This window comes from Egretta garzetta, unplaced genomic scaffold (genome assembly GCF_000687185.1).
Source record: "Egretta garzetta isolate BGI_Z169 unplaced genomic scaffold, ASM68718v1 scaffold361, whole genome shotgun sequence".
Classification (NCBI taxonomy): Eukaryota; Metazoa; Chordata; class Aves; order Pelecaniformes; family Ardeidae; genus Egretta; species Egretta garzetta.
The window spans coordinates 611,927-634,333 of record NW_009258688.1 but is presented as its reverse complement, the minus strand read 5'-3'; the positions used below and the strand labels follow the sequence as shown (position 1 = coordinate 634,333).

Here is a 22,407-nt window from a genome sequence, read left to right as displayed (position 1 = left end):
TCTGCTGAAGCTAATGGCTGCTCCCCAAGGACAGGCACTGCAGCCCCTGCTCTCCTGGGAAGAAAAAGCATCAGTCAGGAAAGAAACCTGAGCTCCTGTGGGGTGAGGAAAAGCCCAGTAACAGTAATTTAAGATTCTGTGGCTGTTCCTCAAGCTGCTCTGTGCTGATGTTCTCAGGCAATTTAATACCTGAAAGGCTACCTCCTCCTGTTCTCTGCATAGTAGAGAAGGAAAAGGTTTGCTTTTCCTGTAAAGAGAACATTCATTAACTGGCATTAACATGCAATTTGGTGTTAAAAAACTGCCTTATCAACAGAACATCTGAGGTAAGGGCCATCTGCACTGCAGAGGCTGCCCGCAGCTCTGCTTGGGCTGTGCAGGGAGTAGCCTGACCCAAACCAGGACGCGGAGAATAGCCTGACCCAAACTGGGGTGGATGGATGCCGGGAAGGGACAAAGGTGCCAACTGAGACCAATGAAGCTGCAGTGGGAATGTTTTTCCTTGCCTCATCCAGGCTGAGTTAGATTGCCTAATACAGGCTGAGAGTGGTCCCTACTCCTGACTTACTGCTGGAGCATGTCTAAGACCTGCAGGCATCCCCCCTATCCTCCACAATGTCTTTTATAAGAGGGAATAAATACATCTTAAGGGATACTGGCTCCTGAGACATCTGTGTATGATCATTGCTAAAATGAAAAACAGGTATTTTGGGTATCCCCAGAAAGTTTCTGGGACACCAGTAAGTGAAGACTAAAAAAGTCCTGGTGAGAGCAGGATACACCTGCATCTCTTTGCACTATGCTATAGGTAATTATATGCTAGAATTAATTAGGCTGTGGGCCTCACTGGCTAGTAGCCAGGTTTAGAGGAGCTGTATGAGAACCAGATGTTTCTCTTGGAAAGGAGATGAGTAAGGGAGAAACGTAAATACCTATGAGATCCTCACTGGTCTAGGGAAGGCAGAAGAACTTTTTTCCAGCTTTTAGCATCAGGATAAGAGGCAATTTAAAAACCACAGGTGAAAGATTTTTGCAATGTTTAAGACAGCTGTGGCACTTACTGCCATAAGAAGTCCTCAGGCTGAGAAGGTACCAAGCTTGAAGAGAGCCTCTGTTCAGAGGGACCAGCAAACCAGCTACTTCTAATTAGCACTAAAACATTGTGGACCACTGTTAAACATCAGGGCTGATGCCCAGTTTTGGGGAGGTTTGGAAGCTGGGATTCAGCCTGGTGCAAGGGCAGGGAGAGGCCCTGTCCCCACCCCTGCCCCTGCCTCTGCAGGAGGCCCCAGGGTCTCTGGCTGGATCCCGGCTCCCTGCTCCAACCCAGAATAGCAATTGCTGTGTCCTTACGCTCCAGGTGACTGGTTCCACTGACATGTTACTGCTACTGTTTAGAGAAGAATATTCTTGGGGGACAGCAATGCCTGGTAAGTCCTTAAGTCTAGATTTTGTGGCTAGCACTTTTGGGGGACAGAGTAGTGTAGGAACCAGATGACTGTTCTTCACCCCTTTCACACATCCTTCTGCAACAGTGGCAGGGAAGCAGGTTGTGTTCAGTCTTCTTCAACTCTTCAAGTTCATTATTTCCAATGCGAGCCAAGGAGATCAAAGACGGCATCTAGAATGAAAGGTGCTTGTGTGTTTCATGATCCTAAACCTTGCCTTTAGAAAAAATGTCCTTTTAATTGTAATTGTTTTTTTAATTTGAGATTTTTTTACTTCATTTCCATGAATTGGATGTTAGCACAAAGGCATCTAACTTATGTCTCAAAAAACCCCCTAAAAGCCTACCATGATCACAGGGTTTGATCAGTCTGCATGTTCTGGCTGTATGGTGAACCCAGGAGACCCACGTACCCTGTGCCTCACTTGATGTTCACTGAGCAACTGGCCTGGAGCGGGCAGACAGCTTGGGACACTTCAGGAATGAAGGAGCAGGTGTTTAAAGGCAGAAGATGAGGAATAAGTTTAATCTGTACAAAATATACCAGGCAGTCATTTAATGTACAGAATCTGGGATGATACTGATGCTGACTGAGGGTCTATGTTTCAGCTTTTAGCTGCTGGCAGTGTGCAGGCTGTCTGGTGAGCTTACAGACCCCCAGGAGAAGCATGCAGGTCCAAAGACAAAGTCTTCTCATTATTTTTTTTCTTAACTCTCATGAATCCTGTTAGTGCCTGCAGGGCAAGAAACAGGACTATGTCTCTCACTTTGGAGGTAAGTAAATGTTAGGCAGTATCAATGGTCTTCTCATGAACTTGTTTCAGACCATTCTAGAACTCAGAAAATTATTTTTTGTTACTTAATATGTACATTAGCATGACACAGACTTTGTTGTCACAAGTCAGATAAAACCATAGCCATGGGCATAATCAGTAATTTCCTGAGGGGGCTGTTTGAGATCACTCCGGCTGGGGAGAACCTCCATCTCCATGTCTTTTCTTACTGATTCAGTGGGGCTCACAGGAATCAGCGAGGGCTTTCCCTAAGTGCTAGGTGAATTCACCAAGGCATTGGAGGGGTATGACATTTTCCAGATTGGTGTGTGAAAAACGTTTAGAAAAATTATATTGAGTTCCAAGCTATTCGTAAGGGTGCCCAGATGGTATTCTGTGATTGCTACAGAGACATCTCTTCTCCCAGCAGAGAACATACTCCATCTGCCCCAGCGAGAACTGTGCATGCCAGGCAAGGATGGAGATGGATAGGCAGAACAGTAGCTACTGTCAGGATCAGGCACAATGTTGGGCTTTTTTATGGGGTGTACGTAAACCTTTGAACAGGAAAATCAATTAATTTCAGGTTGGTGCAAGCACAGTCTAGACTAAGAAAATCAAAGCAAGTCAACATCAATTTGCCTCTGACCTGAAAAAGAAGAGAGAGGACTGTCTTTTAACAGTGTAGATGGATATTCACAACAGCAGTCTGAGCTTTGAAGCTCCTTTCTATTTACAGGCAGACAAGCAAGGCTTGTACGAGGGAACAGAGAGGCGAGTGTAATCCCTAACATGTGGGAAAGAAGAAAAGGTGTGATGTGGGGTTTTTAATAGACCTTGCTACTAATTTGTCAGTGTGCTTACATTCAGGGTTTCAGTCAAAGAATTATCAATTGATTTCATATGCAAGAAGGTAATTGTTGCCTGTTTTTTGCTTAGTGGACTTTTTGGTTAAGATATGGGTAATAGCTGTGCCTTGGCTTCAAGCCTTTTTGATGTCATCCCAAAAATGGCTCTTTTTCTCTTTCTGTGTCTCAGTTCCCAGATCTGTAAAATCACAGCCTTCTGAAATGCAGTGTCAGTGTTTCCAAGCACAGGAGAAGGATGAATTCTTAACCCAGTTTGAGCCAAGAAATTAGAGAACAAACTTCTCAGAGTAGCTCAGAGCCATACCCCAGATCCATTTGTTTTAGTTCCTAAATTCTGAAATTAAAGAAAAAAAAAAGACTTTTATGTATTGATTGAGAATAGAACTTAAGCCACATGATTTCTTGAGCAAATGATCTTATACATAGGAAGTTATTCATATACCAATATGGCTTTCAGGCTGGCCCACTTGTTCACTCAGCTCAGAGCATGGGTAATGCAACGGCGTTGGATGTCTGCTTCCATCTACCCTGACATTGCCATCTTCTCAGATCACTTTTCAGGCTAGGAAAGCAAATATCCTTTCCCCACCGCAATAACTCATCTCCCTCTCCACCTGCACGCTATGTTAGTGACTGCAGGCAGATAATGGTATATGGCCTTCCACATTCTCACCACACTTCATGCACTAGAAACTGGGCAGCTATAAGGAAAAATGGAATTATTCTCTACAGACATAAATGGCTTTTTTGTAAGACTGGAACTGGTCAGAAATTACCATCACCATCACTTTGCTACCCGCTGAAGAACTAGTCCTGTTCTCCATACACTAAAACACAAACTACTTCAGAGGCTCACAAATCTGCTCTTCCCTTGAAGTCTGCTTCTGGCATTGCATTCCTCTGAGTGGCAGAATACCTTCCACTTTTTTATTTGATCACTTTTGCTCTTTGGCATAAATCTTTCCCAGACATGCTTTACTTTGACAGTTCCTAATATAGCTGTGCCTAATGAGACAAATTCCAATAGCAGAAGCACTGATTGCTGGATTAACAGTTTCATATGAGACAAGAAATAGGAAAAATTCATCACCCATTATATGCTGCTACAGTGCGAGAGTGCATGCCTTACCTGGAAAACACTTAGTTTCTCCTTTGCAATGAACTTAATGGATGCAAGACCACAGCTTGAGAAAGAAAGAAAAAAGTATAGTCATGGGCACTACATATCCTCTGACATTTCTCAAAAAGGGGCCCCAGGGAAGAAAAGGGTTTCATGTAAGAAACCAGATTAGAACTGAGATAATTTATTTCCCTGATAAGATCAACATTTATATGTAAGGGTAAGTAAATATTGACTAGGTAAGCATAGCCTGATAAGCAGATCAATCTGTTTCTCTCTTAGGAATACATAGGAATTAACAAGCTTAATAATGTTCAGTATTTCTGATTCAGAGACTAAAATGCTCTGGCATATCCTGAAGGAGTAAAAAGCCATAGTATATGACATACTCCCCCCCCCCCCCAATAAATAATTCAACAACACACACAGAGCCTCAACCCAGCAACCAAAAAGAAAGGATCTCTATTGTTCCTGGAGGATGCAGGTTCCTCATGCAACAAGAACTGTCATGGGTGTTCATTTCATGGTCTTATAAACATTTAACTATCAATCAAAGTCACCCAAAAAGCACTGTTCAGAGGATCAATTTATTTCCAACTTTTCTTTGCTATTAAATAGAAAATGCAACAGACGAGGGCAGTTTTGATTTTGTATGAGTGGGCTTTTACAATCCAAATGTGCCTTTTGAAGCATGCATTTAAATCAGATAGATATTAGAGGACATTTGGAAGTACATTTGGGAGCACATTTCCATGTGGAGAAGGAAAAAGAAGGTGGAAACCTATAGTGCAGTCCATACCCCCGGTCTCATAGAAAAGTGCTTGTCATATTAGAACAAATATGTTCTCTCTAGCTCCTCGGGTGCAGGACTCCCCAGTGAGCAGAATAAGGAAGGGTGGGGAAGAAGGACAGTGCGTTTTCTGAATTTGGGTTTCTAGTATAAGTCCCCGGCTTTTGTGACCTCTGAAATTGCTTGAGGAGTAGCACAGCATAGCAGAAGTGCTATTCCTAAAGAAGTGTTGTTCTAAGGAAGCAGCGGAGTCACTTTCAAAAGTGAATCCAGCTGTCTGGCCCAGCAGACGCTCCATCCAAAGAATAGACAGACATTTTGTCAAGAGCATGGAACTGCTTGTGACTAAGAGAACAGTACAATTTGTTACTTCCCCTGTCTCCCTTGTCGGTGGAAACTGGTGACCAGGTAATCCTGGTCACTTCAACTTCAGAGTGCTTAGCAGTGAGGGTGTAGGGTGATGCTATAGGTTGTTATGAACCACTGGTAGCTATTCACCCCAAATGATATCCTACTGCTTTAAAATCCTTCATAAAATAGCTGGGACTTATCAACTCCATTGGCAAACCCGTTTCATGGTGACCAGTTCTCTGGCTCTTGACCAGTCTTACAGGCACTCCTATCCTCTGTGGAGGCGTTGAACAGGCATCTAAACACTCCGGCATCTGTTCTAAACTGTTTGTCTAGGTGCCTTCTGTGGTCAGTGAAAGACAAGGGCACCCCTAGAGGGCAAATCCACCTACAGTGGCTATGCTGGGATACCTGAGGTGGCTCTCGCTGTTGACTGCTGGTATGTACAGAGAGGGCGCATATGAAGAGGTGCGTCGGGTGAGGCGCTGGCAAAGGGATAACCGGGAAACACGCCTCACATCCATCCTGCTCCTGCCCAGTGGGAGAAGATGGAGCAAGTGGAGCCTGACACCTCGCTGCTTGAACCCTTTGCCCGGGCAGCGGGGGGGTGTGTGCGTGTGTGTCGGGGGAATCCCGGCGTGTGGCTGCCCCTCCCGCACCCGGGGAGCGGTGCAGGCTGACGGGAGGGCTGCGTGCGAGGGAGGGGGGAGACTTCCTTTCCCTTCCTTTCCCTTCCTTTCCCTTCCTTTCCCTTCCTTTCCCTTCCTTTCCCTTCCTTTCCCTTCCTTTCCCTTCCTTTCCCTTCCTTTCCCTTCCTTTCCCTTCCTTTCCCTTCCTTTCCCTTCCTTTCCCTTCCTTTCCCTTCCTTTCCCTTCCTTTCCCTTCCTTTCCCTTCCTTTCCCTTCCTTTCCCTTCCTTTCCCTTCCTTTCCCTTCCTTTCCCTTCCTTTCCCTTCCTTTCCCTTCCTTTCCCTTCCTTTCCCTTCCTTTCCCTTCCTTTCCCTTCCTTTCCCTTCCTTTCCCTTCCTTTCCCTTCCTTTCCCTTCCTTTCCCTTCCTTTCCCTTCCTTTCCCTTCCTTTCCCTTCCTTTCCCTTCCTTTCCCTTCCTTTCCCTTCCTTTCCCTTCCTTTCCCTTCCTTTCCCTTCCTTTCCCTTCCTTTCCCTTCCTTTCCCTTCCTTTCCCTTCCTTTCCCTTCCTTTCCCTTCCTTTCCCTTCCTTTCCCTTCCTTTCCCTTCCTTTCCCTTCCTTTCCCTTCCTTTCCCTTCCTTTCCCTTCCTTTCCCTTCCTTTCCCTTCCTTTCCCTTCCCTTCCCTTCCCTTCCCTTCCCTTCCCTTCCCTTCCCTTGGGAAGCTGAGGGGGGCACAATACACACCTCCAGCTGCTGCACCCAAGGATCACTTCCACCAGAGTGAGATGCCCCTCTTCTCCACTCCCATTTTTAGCAGGGTAGGATTTCTCTGCCTGTCTCCCAGTGGAAGTGAATAACAAGTTCTCTTTTTTTGCCCTCCCCTCATTTTACAGCCATCTCCCTTCCCGTGACAAACGACATGAATAAAGGGGACACTAAGGTAAGGATGGGCCTGTAAGTGGAAGGAGCAAGTGAAGTTGAAGGATGTGATGTTTAACCTCCACCTAGCTGGCTGGCTTTTGGCTGCCCCTGCTGAAATGCCCTGTAGGAAGTGCCAGGGATTTGCATGAGATCTCTACAGCAGGATCCATCCACCCCCACTCCCTCTCTACCAGGATTTACCATTGTGCATCCACTTCTGGGCATCTGGGCAGGAGGGAAGTCCCCGGGATGTACCAGAGGGACCAAACAAGCTCATCTGGAGAATGGTGAGGCTGGGGATGGGGGGTTGGATATAACCCTCCCCAGTCCTCCTACTTTCAGCTTTTCAAAGCTCCCAACACGAGGTGACTCAGGGGAGAGTGGGGGGAGATGTGATTCAGGAAAGGGCATCGCTGGAACTGTGTGTGTTTGGGGGTGTGTATACATCTGTGTTTGTATGTGTGTGGTGTGATACTTAAACACGTATGTTCCTGAAAAACAGGCAGCTGGCTACTCTCAGACTGCTAATCTATCCTCAGCTACTGCTCAGCCTCCCTGGATGTCTACAAGCAGTGCAGGACTTGGCTGACCTCTCCAGCCTTATTTTATAGGCTTCCATGCATACATCTGTGTCATACTTCTCTGACATTCACAGCTGCACTTCGCAAGTGTGTGCGCTCCCAAAGGGCTTTTGGTGCTTTTGGATAGGTGTGTCTGCCTGTGTTGAGCCATGACAGACCTCCCCTTCCTGACAGTATAATGCCTATAGTCTTTCTGATGAGCTGATCTCTTAGCTGCCCAGATTAAGATTTCTATAGAAATTAATGTCCAGAACGGAAACACCAGCCTGTCCCCTTCTACTTCTTCATTGTCTTTGTTTCCTGAAATCTTCTAGCCACTTAAAGTTGTTCCCCAGGCAGCAGTAGGGGAGGGCACATTCATGTCACTCTCAGCCCCAGGCTCCCTTGTACAGTGTCTCTGTTCGTTGTTAGCTACAGGCCATGAGATACGCTGCCCTGTGTCCTGTCAGATGTGCCTGGGCCTGGAGAGCTGTTGCTTTGTTAAGATCTTTAGGCTGCTTAGCCCTTGCTGGGGCTGAGCCATGAGCTGTGAGCCACTGGGTGCCTGCTTCAGGCTGTGCTGCTCACTGAGAAAGGGACTGAGGGCAGGCACTTGCCCTTCAGCTGGCCATGCCAGAGTGGGATGCTCATTGGGCACCTGGTGGGTCAATCCATTAATTCTACAATTTTCCTTGTGAGACCTTTTCCCCAACATGTGCTATGTCTAAAAAAAGGCACTTCCCAGCAAGCCACACTTAGCTTTTGTGGAAGCTGGTGCAACTCCATGGGGAAGCTTCCACCAAGGAAGGATTTTCTCCCAAACCTGTCCTCTCCCTTGGCACTGCATTGACACAGGCTCCAGCTGAGACCAAAATCAGACCACACTTTTGATTTTTGCTGCAACTGGAAGGAGCCATTAAGGCTTTTCCGCCTTTGCCACCTTCTGAGACATGGCATTTCGGCGAAGGAAGTGCTGGTCTCATGGGACAGATTAGGGCAGGTATATCATTCCACGGGTACAGCAGTGAGAACCACAGCTCTTCCTACACACTATGCTTCTCTAGATGTGGTCTGTGCCACCAGCATTCATGGTGGCTCAGGGCTGTGAAAGGGCTAGTCAACATCCACAGGCTTTTCCTGGGGAGCTCATAAGACTTTCCTTACACCAAGGGCTTTCAGTACTTAAAGGGGGCCTATAGGAAAGATGGAGACAATCTTTTCAGCAGGGCCCATTGTGACAGGACAAGGGTTAATGGTTTTAAACTAAAACAGGGTAGATTTACACTGGATAGAAGGAAGAAATTCTTTACAATGAGGGTGGTGAAACACTGGCACAGGTTGTCCAAAGGGACATGGTTTAGTGGTGGGATGTCAGGGTTAGGTTAAAGGTTGGACTCGATGATCTTAAAGGTCTTTTCCAACCAAAGTGATTCTATGATTCTATGAAAGAGGTGGTGGAGGCCCCATCCCTAAAAACATTCAAGGTCAGGCCGGATGGGGCTCTGAGCAACCCGATCTAGTTAGCGGTGTCTCTGCTCACTGCAGGGGGGTTGGGCTAGATGCCCTTTAAAGGTCCTTTCTGATCCAAACCATTCTGTGATTCTATGATTCTATGAAGGGCTTTCCAATGGGGAGCTGAACACAACCAAAGTATTTACAATATCTCTGGTGTTTGCCCACCCGTGTGCTTGAAGGACACTATTTCCCACTTACTTAGAAGCAGACATTTCAGAAGGGCCTGAGCACAACCAAAAGTGGTGAAGTCTGTCCTTGTAAGGGCATGATCCTTTGGAGATTTCTGTAAAGGGACAGCATGAGCAGCTCTTAAGGATCTAGTTACATGCTCACAGTTAGAGGATAGCTATGGCAAAATTCCAGTCCAGGTTTCTGCACTGGATTAATTACATTCATTTGGAAAGGATTTCCTTCATTTCCTGATGCAGGCTGTTATTTCATGACCTTGTGAAGTCTCACTCTGCAAGACTTGTTCTTATAAAAAGTCAAGGAGAGTGTTGTGGAATGACTGCACTCTTCATTTCATTACGTTACAAAGTTCCTCCACAGAGTTGGCCGTATTTCTGTGGTGTCTGATGTGTTTCTTTGTGTTCGGACAAAGACCTTAAATCAGCTTAGAAGCCTTCAAAAACCTCGTATAGAGTGTTTCACTGGACCAGGTTCTTATTTCTCATGCTAAGAAAGTCCTTACTTCTGAAGCTGCATAGAATACAGCTGCAATAAGTGGCTCCAGAGGTTGGGAAACATGGGAGGGAACGATCAGAATCTGGGGTTTGTTCTATTTAATGGTAGAGTGAAGTGACTCAAAGTAATCTAAAATCAATATTAATGGATTGTTTGTGGTATAGGAGAATGATATCAGGGAAATTTCCTTACTTTCTTTTGTTAGATCTTTCCTGCAACATTTTTAATCCAGCAGGCAACGCCTTCCAACTGTGTAAATAGTTGAGAGTTCAGCATCGTATGGCTGTGATCTGCAAAAGCAGAATTCTCGCCTTATACAGGGTGAAAATTTGCCCATTCTGGCTGGTCAGTGAATGTATCTGTTTGCTTGAATGAGCAACATTGTAGATGACTGGGAATTGCTGACTTGCGTTTAATTTCTACTGCAGCAGGAGTGCTTTGCTCTCCTGAGAATGGCACTTTGTGAGGGAGGTCAGGACTCTTAGGGCTGCCTGCAGAAATCATCAGAAGAAGAGGTTCCGTGAGTGAATTGTTTGCCCCCAGGGCTTACTTACATCCTTTTTTTCAATTTAGCCCCCTTTTTTTTCCACAGGCATTTGTGAGCCCTGTGTGCTTTCTGGGCTGTTTTATAAATAATCATCCTTTTCAACTAAGCAGCCTGATTCCTGCATTGCTAACCAGCACTGGACCACAGTGAATGCTGCTTTCTCTCCTGTGTGACCATTTGGGTCTACCATGACCACACTGGTGGTGTGTCTCAGTGTGGCCAGGGTGCCTTCACCCCTGCCAGAGGTGCCACCTTGCCTTTGTACCTCTGGCTTTCATTCTCCTACCACGCGAACATCACTGGGTGATCCCTGTGGAATCAGTGGTGCTGCAGTTACATGGGTGAAGAGCTAGGCCTGCAATGTCAGTACAAGTGACAGACTAGATAAATAATGCTTCTCATTTTACACAGAAGAAATGGGCTGCTGGAAAGGGCAGGCCCGGAGTCCATCCTGTCTGGGAAGCTGCCTCAGGCAGTTACAAATGCTTCGGAGGAAAGTGTGGGAACTTCCTTGCTTTCAGATGACCTGCCTCCGTGAACAGCTCTTCCAGTCTATAACAGATGGCTTGAACACTCAAGCACAAGGTCAAACACTCCTCCAGAGTGTCTTGTCCTTCTCTAGGGCTTGAGAGCAGTATTTCTCATCCATGTTTGAAAGTACAATTTGCCTCACATTACCCTCCATGCCTGGCTGCAGTCTAGCTATGGTGCCCTTCTCAGAGCTTAAATAGCTTGCAAGATTTCAAGGTCACCTACTGAAGAGCTTGACCACTTGTTGCTCTCTGCAACCTCCCACTGAGCCCTTCTACAAGATGCAGGTTGAGATAAACTGACTTAAAGAGGATGATTTTGAGCTCTCTCTGTGTATATCCAGATCCCCTTTAATGTCCTGATGTGCCCAGCCTCTGGGATGGGCTGGAGTTGTGAGATCCTCAGCTGAAGTGTGTGGCATGTTGAAGAAGCTCTTTCCATTGCCATGAGCCATTTGCTCACTTCTCAGTTTCAGGAGGTAGCTTCTGTTCCTGCATGAGGTAAAACAGGAACCGAACATTCAGTTCTGGCTCGACCAGAAAAGCAAGAGGATCCTACGCCATCATCTGCTGTAGTTTAGCCTTTGTAACAAAATAGATTAGGAAAAGAATACAATAAAGCAGTGCTTTAATTTGTATTTTTGTCTCTTTCTAGGTGATGAAGTGCATTGTAGAGGTCATCTCTGATACTTTATCGAAGCCAAACCCCCTGCCGATCAGTGAGGAATGCCTAGAAACACTCAGAGGAGGTACAGGCTCAGATTTAACGCTGAGTATCAGCAAAAGCAGATCTGGCAGAGACACAAGGATGGCGGGTCCTGCCCTGACACATGCTTTAACACCTGACAAGGGGTCCCTGACACACTCACCTTCCTTGTAGTCACCCCACCAGGCTGCACCAGGCCCCAGAAGCATGGACAGAGCTGCTGCTTGGCCCAGGCCATGCATCATGCTGGCACCGCAGCCAGGGGAGGTGCTGGGTGACATGAAGCTGCCTGGTTTTCATGGAGCCTTCCAGTCATCTTAACCACACAGTTAAGAGATGTGGCAGCAAATCAGACCAAGGGAGAGAAAAGAGTAAACGAAGAGGGAGGTGGCATTTGGGGTTGTTTTTCATTTCTTGGGGGTGTGGGGGGGTTGTCTTTGACCACCTTCTGTATTAAGTCTCCCCTATTGCAGATGAACGAATCATTTCTATCCTTCGCCATCAAAATTTATTGAAAGAACTTCAGGAAATTGCAGCTCAAGGTACAGTTTCACTACAGTTATTTGGGAAGGGGGGTTTTGTCTGTGGTAGCCCCTTGCACAGTTTTGTTGTTTGGGGTATTTTGTATTTTACATTCATTTGGCATCATATCAATGTGCCCTAGGAAACCTAGTTCCAGGGCTTCTGGTAGAGATTGGGTGAGTGGAGACAGGAATTTTGCTTATAATAACTCCAGTATGCATCTGATGATTTAAATGTAATGTTGAAGTAACTTGGTGGTGATGCAGAATACAGGCATTCTGGGGTGGGAGAACCCTAAAAGGAAATACTGTAATTTAATTCAACAAATAACCAGCAGCTCCCAAGATAGAATGAAAGACAAGAAAACCTTCACGGTTTGTGCAGCTGGAGTCTAGGACTAAACGCAAGAGTGGCAGAAGGGAACCCTCGCTGAGCATAGAGCAGGACTTGCACCTGTAAGACCCCAACAAAAGCCCCCAGTGGGGATTTTCCTGTTGGCTTCCTTAGGTTGAATGCAAGTTCCTTTGGTTTGGAGAGGTGTGGACAGCTTGCCGCTTGTCACCATGGGAGAGGCAGCAGCACAGAGCTGTACAAAGGGATGTGCAAGGGGGAAAAGGGCTATTCTCAGGTGCCCAGGTCCCCAGAGCCAGTGTGCAGGTCCTGGGCAAGGCTACTTCAGAGTTGGTGCAGGCCTCTCTGCCCAGGTGGCCCAGCTGAGGCTGCAATAGGGCTCTCCCCAGACTGCAGGGAGAGCAGCTCCTGGCCTTCCCTCCTCCTTCTCCTTGGGGTAACCCAGCTGGCAGCCCTCCCTTGCCAGGGCGTCCCTGTGCCCTGCTCCTGTGTGGCACAGCTGCCAGGGGTGGCTTGGAGACAGTGCCACCAGGCTGCTTTCAGAGCAGGGAAGCCACAGAGGCAACAGGGATAAGGGAGAGGGAAGATTCAGGAGATCAGGATTAGGAGAGCCCCATGCAGCTCCCAAAGCAATAGTTTGGTCACTGCCCAAATCCCAGCGGTGGAGGGGCAAGCCGGGCAGGCTCTATGGGTGCTCTGATGATCCAGAAGAAAGAAGCCTGGACCTCTTCAGTGGGCTGGGATGCTGCTGCCCAGGCACACCGGGGTTGTGAGGGGGAGCGCTCAGCTATCGGGCAGGCTGTGCCATACAGCATGGAGTCCACGTGAAGTGACTTGTTTCACAGATGTTTATCTTGCTCTGCTCTTTCCTTGGCTTGAGCCCATCACACCATTTTGTCCTGGGGTAACATGAGCTCAAATCTACAGACTGCAGTGCCAGGGGATGGGAGAGTTGTGTAGCCCAAGGGAAAAGCAAAGGTGTTTATCCTGGTCTCCTCTGTGCTGGCTGCAGCTGGTCCTGCTCAAGGCTGGGGAGCCCACACCACCCAGCTCTGCCCCATTTAGGGCTAGAGGGGACTGGGCTGGCAGCGTCGGCTCTTGCCTTTGCATTAAGGCATAGAAGCAGGGCATGAGCTGGGTTAGACAGGGCTTGCTCGGCTTGCAGTTCCCATGGGATGGGGCTGCCAGGGGAGTGCTGGTTGCCAGGACAGCTGCGCTCTGACCTCCAGCTCGGGCTGCCTTCAGGCAGGGCTTTCTCCAGGGTGTTACTTCTGTTGGGCTGGCTCCATAATCCCAGAGGCTAAGGTGTGGGGCTCTGGGGCCCTGGACCATCCCTGGAGCGGTGATGAATGCTGCTCCTCCCTCCCACGACCAGGCAGGAGGGCACAGGGGCTCTCAGTGCGCACCTCAACAGAGGTACGTGGGCAGCATCTGGAAGGAGACAATTTTTATCCTTCAATACTCTGATGTTTAAGTCTTTTGTTGGCTTCAATGTGCTGCTGTTCAGCATCTGTTATTCCCTAGCCCTCCATCAATATTAGTTTTCCTAGCAACCCCGCTTCTCTGTTTGTTTAGAGACCTTTTTATTTCCTGCAGATTATGTTTTTGATGGTGGCTTTGTTACTGCAATTGGTTCACATATCCTCCAGTCTCACTTCTCCTTGCAGCTCCCCTTTGGCAGATTTGTCCATTGTAGAAAATATGCACATAATTATAAAGGGCACAGAACTATTTTCCTACCTCTACTTTCTGAAACAGAGGAGGGGCTGTTGCCTTTCCCTAATTTTTGTTACTTGACACAGGTGCCAATGAGAGAACTCAGCAGCAGAAGAAAAACAGTGGCTTCGAAGATGAACTTTCCGAAGTCCTTGAAAGTCAGAACGACAAGAACAGGCAGAGAGGTCAGTGTCAGCCTCCCCCCAGGAAATCCAGGTCAGGCTGTAAACAAGGATGTTCTTTCTAACAGCCTTGATATGTCCATCTGCTTCTCATTTAGGTATCTTCTTTGATGCTGCCGCTGACACACACAGGCAACCCAGTGTTTGCTTTGTTCTTATTTACCAGCTTAAACAACATGTAATTTCTGAGCCACTGTGACTGGTGATGGTCAAGTTACCAAATTGATACTGATCTTTCTGACCCTGCTGCCAACATCTTCACTTTCTCCTAATGCTTACGATGAGTCACAGCCAGGGAAATCCCATACTGAAAGACTCTGATACAGCCAAGAGAGACCTGGGTCTGCTCCCACGGACCTTGTTTCCAGGCATCCATGATATTAGGCTATGGGTCTCTGAAGGGAAAATTGAACTTGGGATACACATAGTGCACACACCCACACAAAACCCCAGCATCTTGGAAAGACTAAGTTCAGCTGGGGTTTCCCCTTGTCACTATGATTCTATGGCCTGGCTAGAGACAGGCAGTGTAGCAGAAAGGAGGGTTTGGCCCCTTCCCTTTTCCACATCAGCAAGAGACGATACCAATGTGGGGCGAAATGATTTCTTGTCCAGCAGCAACACCCCTGCAGAGGGTCTCAAATAGGCCCTGGGGTGTGTGGCTGAGCCATGGCAGCACAGCGATGCCGTGATGTCAGCCCAAAGCTGCCTGAAGCAATGAGGAGCGATACCCCCAGGGCTGCTGCTGCAGCCAGCATGGCCGAAAGCCAACGGAGAAGATGGGTAGCACTGGGTCTCTCCCCCCACCAGGCCAGAGCTGATCCTCTTGCTCCAGCAGTGTGGAGGATGAGGATGAAGCATGGCATGTTAGGCTGTCCAGGCCTGCAGGCAGCCCAGTGACACCAGCGTGGTGTCACTGGTGGTCACCAGCCCTGTGTGACCGGTTCTCTGCATCCCCTCACCCCAGCATGCTCCTCATCCCAGCTTGGGGCTGTGCTCGCATTTCCATACCCATCTGGCTTTTCCCACTGCTCTTGAGCCCCCCCATCTTTCTTCCTGCAAAGTGATTTCTCTGGCTAATTATGTTAAGAGGCCAGTCTCTGGCATGAGCAAGAGCAAGTCCCCAGCCCACATTAAGCTCCTGCTGAGCAGCTGCTTTGCAGAAGCAGAGCCTCCCCCGCCTCCCTCCTGCTCGCCAGCAAACAACACTGGCTCCCTCTTCAACCTGGTGGGAGAAATAAGGATGCGATGTTAGCGCAGCACTCCGAGCAGGGGGAGCTGCGCAGGTGCCGCATTACACTCCTAAATCATTTCATTTTATGTGCGATCTGGTCTCATGAGGGACAAGTTTGTTGCTGGCATCTCAAGAGATGGTGATGAGGACTGTGCTGCAGCAAAGCACTTTGGCATATGTTTAACTTCAGCCTTGTGAGTCTCTCCAGGAGAGCAGGCAGCAGTGAGAGCACCGGCTTGCTTGAACGCAAACATATGTTGAAGAGTCTTGCGAAAGGATCCATGGGCTGGTTAAGCAGATTGCTGAGTGGGGCTGAAGCTCCCTAACAAAAGCATGGGCTTTGCTGGTTGTGAAATGAGCTCTCAGGAGAGGTGTTGCTTCTTGCTCCTCCCTCTGCAGATGCGGCAGGGGAGCGCCCTGAAGAGGAGCAGCCCACGGGGTCCCTGGCTGAGCTGGCAGCACAGAAAAGCCAGCAAAATGAAGAGTCAAGAGAGGAGGGGAAAAACAGCCTGGAGGAGGGGGAGCCCAGGCCACGAGATGCTGACCCTCCTGAGAAGGAGGATCGTGAGCAAGCAGAAAGCAACGATATCGGGGACACAGAGGATGCCCAGCAAGATGAAGCTTTGGACAACCACATCAGCAAAGACTTCAGCGAGGATGAACAGCAGCAGCGAGGAGTTGAAGAGGAGCAGCCCAGAGGCTCCAGGGACAGCCTGGAGCTCGAGGATGAGAGAGACGAGCCATCCAGGCAAGGCCAGGAGCAGAGCAAGGAGGTGGCAGGGGAACGTGTGGAGCGGGAGGATGATGGAGGAGATGATGCTGCAGAGGAGGACCCTACCGAAGTAGAGAGGTCACTTGATTTGGCTGAGGAGGATGAGGAGGCTGAGGAAATGCAAGGAGATGACAGTACGTATCCTGGATCACCACACTGATACCTACCTGGGGTGAACTGAGAGCTCTGAGACAGACGGATAAGAGGCTTTAAAGCCTAAAAGTTCAGGCAGGTGCTTACCGGGTTTACAGAAATACTCCACCGACAGCCACCCAGCACCCCCCCACAAGCACCCAACCACGTGGGCCCACACACAGGGCGTAACACAGGCCCAGCAGCTGGCTGCTGCTCAGTTTTCACAGCACCTGGAGACAATTTCTTTTTCTTGAACTTCCTATGTGTTTTTTTTTACTGCTGCCTCCAAGCCCTGTTACTGACATGGTGATGCAAGAGTGGGTATTTATTTTCACAGGCCAGGGAAAATGGGCCTAGGTCAGAAAACCCACCTTGCATCACCCCCGAAGGCTCAGTTCAAAGGTGGAGCATAACCAGGTTAATACTTGTGCTCACTGTCATGTTTAATGCTCTTTCAGATAATGACGATGCTCTGGGATTTGGCAAAGGTGGGCAGAGCTCTGAGGAGGAGGAGGAGGAAGAGCAGCCCCGAGCACTGAGAGGAGGAAGGCATCGCCTGGAGGATGAGGGGATGCAGGGGGAAGAGGACACTTTCCAGCCCAGGGATGCCAAAAGTGAGGAGATGGAGGAGGAGTCCTCCAGGGAGTGGGAAGACTCCAAGAGGTGGAACAAAATGGATGAGCTGGCCAAGCAGCTGACATCAAAGAAGCGCATGGAGGAAAATGATAGCGGGGAAGACCCAGACAGGTCCATGAAAATGGCATTTAGGTCCCGCAAGTATGACTTCAATAGCCCAGAGGAAGATGTGAGAAGGTCATGGAAGCGTCACTCAAAGAAGGACAGCAGTGAAGGAGGCTTCCCACTTGCTCCCATGCCTGAAGAAAAGAAGGATGAGGAAGGCAGCGCAAATAGGAGAACGGAGGTTGGTGTACATAGGCTTAAGAATAAATCCCACCTGGTTATTACTTGGGAATCCAAACTGTACTTAGAGATGTGGATAGTACCTTGGTGTTACACAGCCAGCATTGGTTCTCTGTGACATTAGGGAGATACTTGGTGACCTTTTAGTCATTCAGCCCTAGGTATTATTGAGATTTGCACCTGGCTGTGCCTTTGGTTTTTATCCTTGTTTCAGTGACTAGTGCAAAAACATGTCCTGCCCCAGAGAGTCTTAAAAATGCACCAGGACTTTTGCGCTGGCCTGTGCTGGACACGGTGACCAGAGCTATATCTGGAGCCTGGGGGTGGATCTTGTTTCCTCAAGCCCCTCCAAGTCAAAGGGAATGCTTTCCCTGGCTCAGGGATGGAGTGAGTACTGTCAGACCTCCTACAGAGGTAAACCAGGGGTGCAGCCATAGTGAGACAGCTGGGGCATTGGGGTGGAAATGGCTGACAGCTATGGGAATACATCTGACCCAGGCTTCCAAAGTCAGAGACCTCCTTCCCTGGTACCTTGTGTAATGCTATGTAGTAGCTCAGCACCTCCCCGGTAGCCAGGAGTGGTGGTTTCGCCTTTGTGCTCAGGCCCAGCTCCAGGCATGGGTGTTTTTTGGGCTGGACAGCAGGGCTGGGCATGGGCTCTGCAGGTGTTTGCTCTGGAACAAGCCATGATCAGGTGCCTGGGAACAGACTGGGGCAGCAGGTGAGTGAAGCCACTTTGCTGCAGCTCTTTTGCCTCCAAAACACCCCTCTTGCCTTAGTTACGCACCAAAACATTGCCCAAAGGTTGCTCATCAGCATCCCCAGTGAGAGGGCATCTTCGGTCGTGTCGGTTCAAAGCAAGGCCAAATGTCTCAGCTCAGGGATGCAGCGGGTGGCTGCCAAGGAGGTGGGCACCTGCCCCATCAGCCTCGTCACCACCGGCTGCTCCCAGGCCTCTCCCCTAAGAAGGCTGCTCCCCACCCACCCCTGCCAGCGGCCCTGGGGAGCACCTTGTCTGCAAGGTGGTTGGGTCAGCCTCTGAACGGGGACTGGGAAGGAGGTTGCTGAGGCTTCAAAGCTGCTATGTTTGCAGTTGCAGCAAGACTTTTTGGTGTTTTGTTTTTTTTTTTAAGCTAGATCAGGGCCTCTGGGAGTCAGTGAAGAGGTGTCAGACCAGGCACCTGGCAGTGAGGGATGGGAACACACAGGGTCTGGACCAGAGGACCTGCCATCCTGTCCCCTCTCCTCACTTTTGGGCCATGCGACTGTGTGGCTTGGCCAGTGAGGCCAGAATGGGCACAGCCAGGGGCTGAGTGCTGTCCCCTGCACCAGATGGGGCTCAGCCTGCGGGCCGGGCAGGAGTGAGCCAGGGCACACAGGCACAGCTCAAGGCAGTGGTTTGGGTCTGACCTCTCCTCTCTTTGGGTGCTGCAGAGGGTCTCAGCACAGTACTATTTTCTCACTTTCTGGGGGTTCCAGCTGCAGCCAAAGCTCTCCTCCAGCATGGCAAGACTCCGCTGGCTGCTACCTGACCTGCTTCAAACAAAACACACTGGACCAGCCGCTTGGGCTCAGTCTGGCTCCCCTGAGTGCTGGCAGGCACCCCGAGCCGCTAGCACAGATGTAGCTGGAGCCTTCCCAGGGGCTGAGCCAAGGGCGCTGTGGATGGGCAGGGTGACTTTTTCCCTGCTCAGAAAAATAGCTCAGGGATGAGAAAAATTATTTTTTTTCTTTTTTTTATATATTTGATTTTTTTCACACCAGCCACATGCAGTGCAGGCCAATGGCTTGGTGTTGGCCTGCACTTGGCAGCTGCTGCAGGCAAGCAGCAAGGCTCTGCTCCCTCCGCAGCAGGAGAGGGCCGTCACCTCAGCTCTGCCAACAGGGAAAGGCATTTTTAGCACTGATGGCCCCAAGTTTGCTCCTGCAGAGCCTGCTGGGCAAGCCACGACCTACAGCGAGCCCCAGGTGACGGCAGCTGTAAGGGACGGGCAGGGCTAGGGCTGGCAGGGCCAGTTGTGCATGACCAAGTTCAGGCAAAGCCACACAGTTATGCATTTGAGTACCTGCACTAAATAAAATAGCTTCATGTAATGGCATAGATACAGAAGAGCCACTATAGAAAGGCCACCAAGCTTGAGCCTTTAAACTGATGGCTTCCTCAGTCACTATTTTCCTAAATGGAAAAGCTTCTTGCGGCGCATGCGGACACTGAGTGCAGCGTGGGAAGAGGGGACACCGCCGTCCCCTCCACGAACTGAGCACATGCTGCACTTGCTGCAGGTGGCAGGTACCTGTGCCCATCCCAGTTTGACCCCAGTGCCTCCACGTGGGCGCCCAGTGCCGTTTGGCTGTGCCTGCCCTGGCTCTCTGGCAGTGGGGGGCTGCCCTGCCAGGCAGCAGGGCTGGGAAAGGATGGTGGCTGCATGTCTTGTCCCCATCACCAGCTGCAGCGATTTAACATCAGGACAGACATCTGTCCAGAGGGGCAAATGCAGGAGTGGGCTGAGGGGATGGCGCAAGACATGGCAGTGCTCGTGCCACCGCTGGCAGCTCACCCCTGGCAAGGCTTCCTGTAGCTCTGGGGGGCAAGGGCTGCCCACCCACAGCCACTGATGTGTATCCTGGGCTTTTGTTGCAGGACCAGGAGCTGGAGAGCCTGGCTGCCATCGAGGCCGAGCTGGAGCGTGTCGCCCACAAGCTGCACGAGCTGAGGCGAGGCTGAGGGCCCCAGCCCTCCCCGCGCTGGCGAAAGCCACCACCGTCACCCTCCTCCCTCCCCACCACGTTTCCATTTCCTGATTTAAAAGCAATTAAGATGGAGCAGAAGCATCGTGCCTAGGAAACCGACCTCGCTAGCGCCCAGGCCTGCCTCCCTCGCCATAGTGTTGTGCCCATCGCTGCTTCTTCACCTCACGCTCCCCTGTCCGCACGGATGCCCACCCGCCCGGCTGGGCGCCAGTGGGCGTGAAGCGCAACTTACACCTGTATTTTCTGTCCGGGTGGGGGTTTTTTCCCTCTTTTTTTTAAAAGACAAGACAGCTTTCTAGAAAGTTCTCCTTCCACCGGTAGTTTCACTGGGTAAAAAACTGCAATAACTTGTTATCTTTTGATTAAAAGCTGAGAACTCTGACTGTAATATATTCTATATAAAAAAATTTATCTAAGGAAAAATAAAACTACAATGGGTTCCTTCCTTTGTTTTGGCAGCTTCAGTCTCGGTCATCAGCATGCTGCAGGGCTTGTACGGTCCTGGCAGAGAGGAGGGGGGGAGGCCTCCCCTCACCACAGACACGTTGTGATGGCATTTCCCTCCTTACCCGGGCTCCAAGGCTGCTGCCCGCCGAGGCCCAGCATGGGGGACACCTCCCTGAGGTCCCGAGCACTGCGGGGCTTTCCCTGACGTGCAGCCCAGCCCCGGCACTGGGTGCCCTGGGTGCTCCAGTGAGACATGGGCCGCATCTGCAGTTCATCGATGAACACAGGGTTGATCAGAGAGAAAACAGTTTAGAAGTTTAAACTCTGGGGCAATACTTGACCAAGTCAAGCTATTTGGACAGTGCATGAGTAGGTTAAAAAAAATAAAAAATTAACAAATAGGCTGGTCATGAGGAAAACTACTGGTCTGTGCTCCCCCAGAGGTGAAGGCTGGTCCTGAGGGGATGCCCCTCCTGTGCACTGCCTCATAGGAGCCGTGGTGGCCTGCTGGCACCATGCTAACAGGCAGAACCGTCCCACAGGCCGGGGAATCTTGCCCCAAAAGTCTCTGAACACCTATTATAAGGTTTTAGACTTTGTGTATTGGCGGGAGAGGAAAAGAGCATCCCGCTGCCAGGGCTGTATCCCACCCCCCAGTTCGAAGCTCGGTTGTCTCCCATCACCTGCAGCCCACAGAACAGCTGGGATGCTCAGGGAACGGCTGCCAGGCTTTGAACTCGACACATTATTCTGCTAAAAACATCAGCGCTGTTGGCCTGTAGGGTGAATTGCGCTGGATGTGGGTGTGCGGGGTCCCCTCGGCGCAGGAAGCGCTGGGTGTCCAGAGCTGTCCTCCAGCCACCAGGCGAGCTCCCCCAGGGAGGAGCTGCTGGGTCCCCCTCGCTCCCAAGCCTGGGCGAGGGGCACACAGCGGCAGGAGGCCGCAGCGAGGCCTAGGCACGGCCCTAAAGCTGCCCCGGCACAGGGCGCAAGCCGGGACAAGGCACAGGGCAAGAGCCTGGCTGGGAAAAGTGCACTGGAGCAAGGTGCGGGTCTCCCAACCCAGCCCTGAGCAGATCGCACTCATTAATCTCAGGGAAACGTGCGTAGGAACAGAACTCAAACTGAAGCTGTTCCACAGAAACAACACTAAAATGTCAGTTATTAGGGAGTTAATCCAGCTGTAAAATTCACATTTCATGTATTGATCTTAATTTAAATTTTAATTTGAATATTGCATTTAGTTTCTCCTTTTTGTTTTGTGGCAGTCTCTCTGCTGGTAGCATCACCCATACAACCCCTTGCAAACTCAGGTCTCCATGTCACAATAAATTCACAGAAACGCTCAGCCAGCCTGCCCACCCCCACTGAAATAAAAGAAACCCCAAACCAAAAAACTAACCACAAAGGCAAGAAACCAAACAATGCACAGTAGAAATGCCACCATCTCCAAAGGAGTTAGACAAGTGTTTCCGCAAAGAATGATAGCAGCAGGCAGTGTGTCTATTGTGCTGCAGAATCAAGAAGAGGAAAAATAATGTGACTTGATGGAGCTACTATAAATACTGTTTTAACTGGATACTCAAGTAATCACAAACATTTGGGACCCCAGGACATTCTTCAAAGGGAAAGGCGGAGTTCAAGGCCTGAGCACCGGGCCTGGGAGGACGCCTCACCAGCTGGTAACTGCTGGCCCTCTGCTCTGCGGCGTCTCTCAACTCACCACCACGCTCAGCCTTGGGGCTGACACCAGGCGCTGATCCCCGGGCAGCATCTACATAAGTGCCCTTGCCGAGAGTGCTTGTTGCTTAGCAAACTTCAGTGCTGCTGGGTGAGATAGCCATCTTTCCTGCGTGAGCCAAAATAGGGTCCTGATTAAAAATCCTGCTAGGTTTTGAGAAATCAAGGACTGCCTATGCAGGATGATGAAGGAAG

General features: G+C 49.7%; 1 protein-coding gene across 1 annotated transcript; it reads left to right on the top strand.

Annotated features, from left to right (window-relative positions):
- Positions 1–5,749: 5,749 nt before the first annotated feature.
- CHGA (chromogranin A) lies at positions 5,750–19,999 on the top strand. The gene is made up of 8 exons (XM_009648990.1): positions 5,750–5,957; positions 6,872–6,918; positions 11,391–11,484; positions 11,915–11,983; positions 14,117–14,215; positions 15,846–16,352; positions 16,812–17,275; positions 19,916–19,999. Exons 1-8 carry the CDS (start codon positions 5,750–5,752, stop codon positions 19,997–19,999), a joined length of 1,572 nt encoding a protein of 523 aa, XP_009647285.1.
- Positions 20,000–22,407: the final 2,408 nt, after the last annotated feature.

Bases quoted from the DNA above. Each gene is read 5' to 3' on its own strand.
- CHGA (XM_009648990.1), top strand. From the start codon at position 5,750: ATGCTGGGATACCTGAGGTGGCTCTCGCTGTTGACTGCTGGTATGTAC. The intron at 14,216-15,845 runs GTCAGTGTCAGC...CTCCCTCTGCAG, and splicing joins CGACAAGAACAGGCAGAGAG to ATGCGGCAGGGGAGCGCCCT. The intron at 16,353-16,811 runs GTACGTATCCTG...ATGCTCTTTCAG, and splicing joins GGAAATGCAAGGAGATGACA to ATAATGACGATGCTCTGGGA.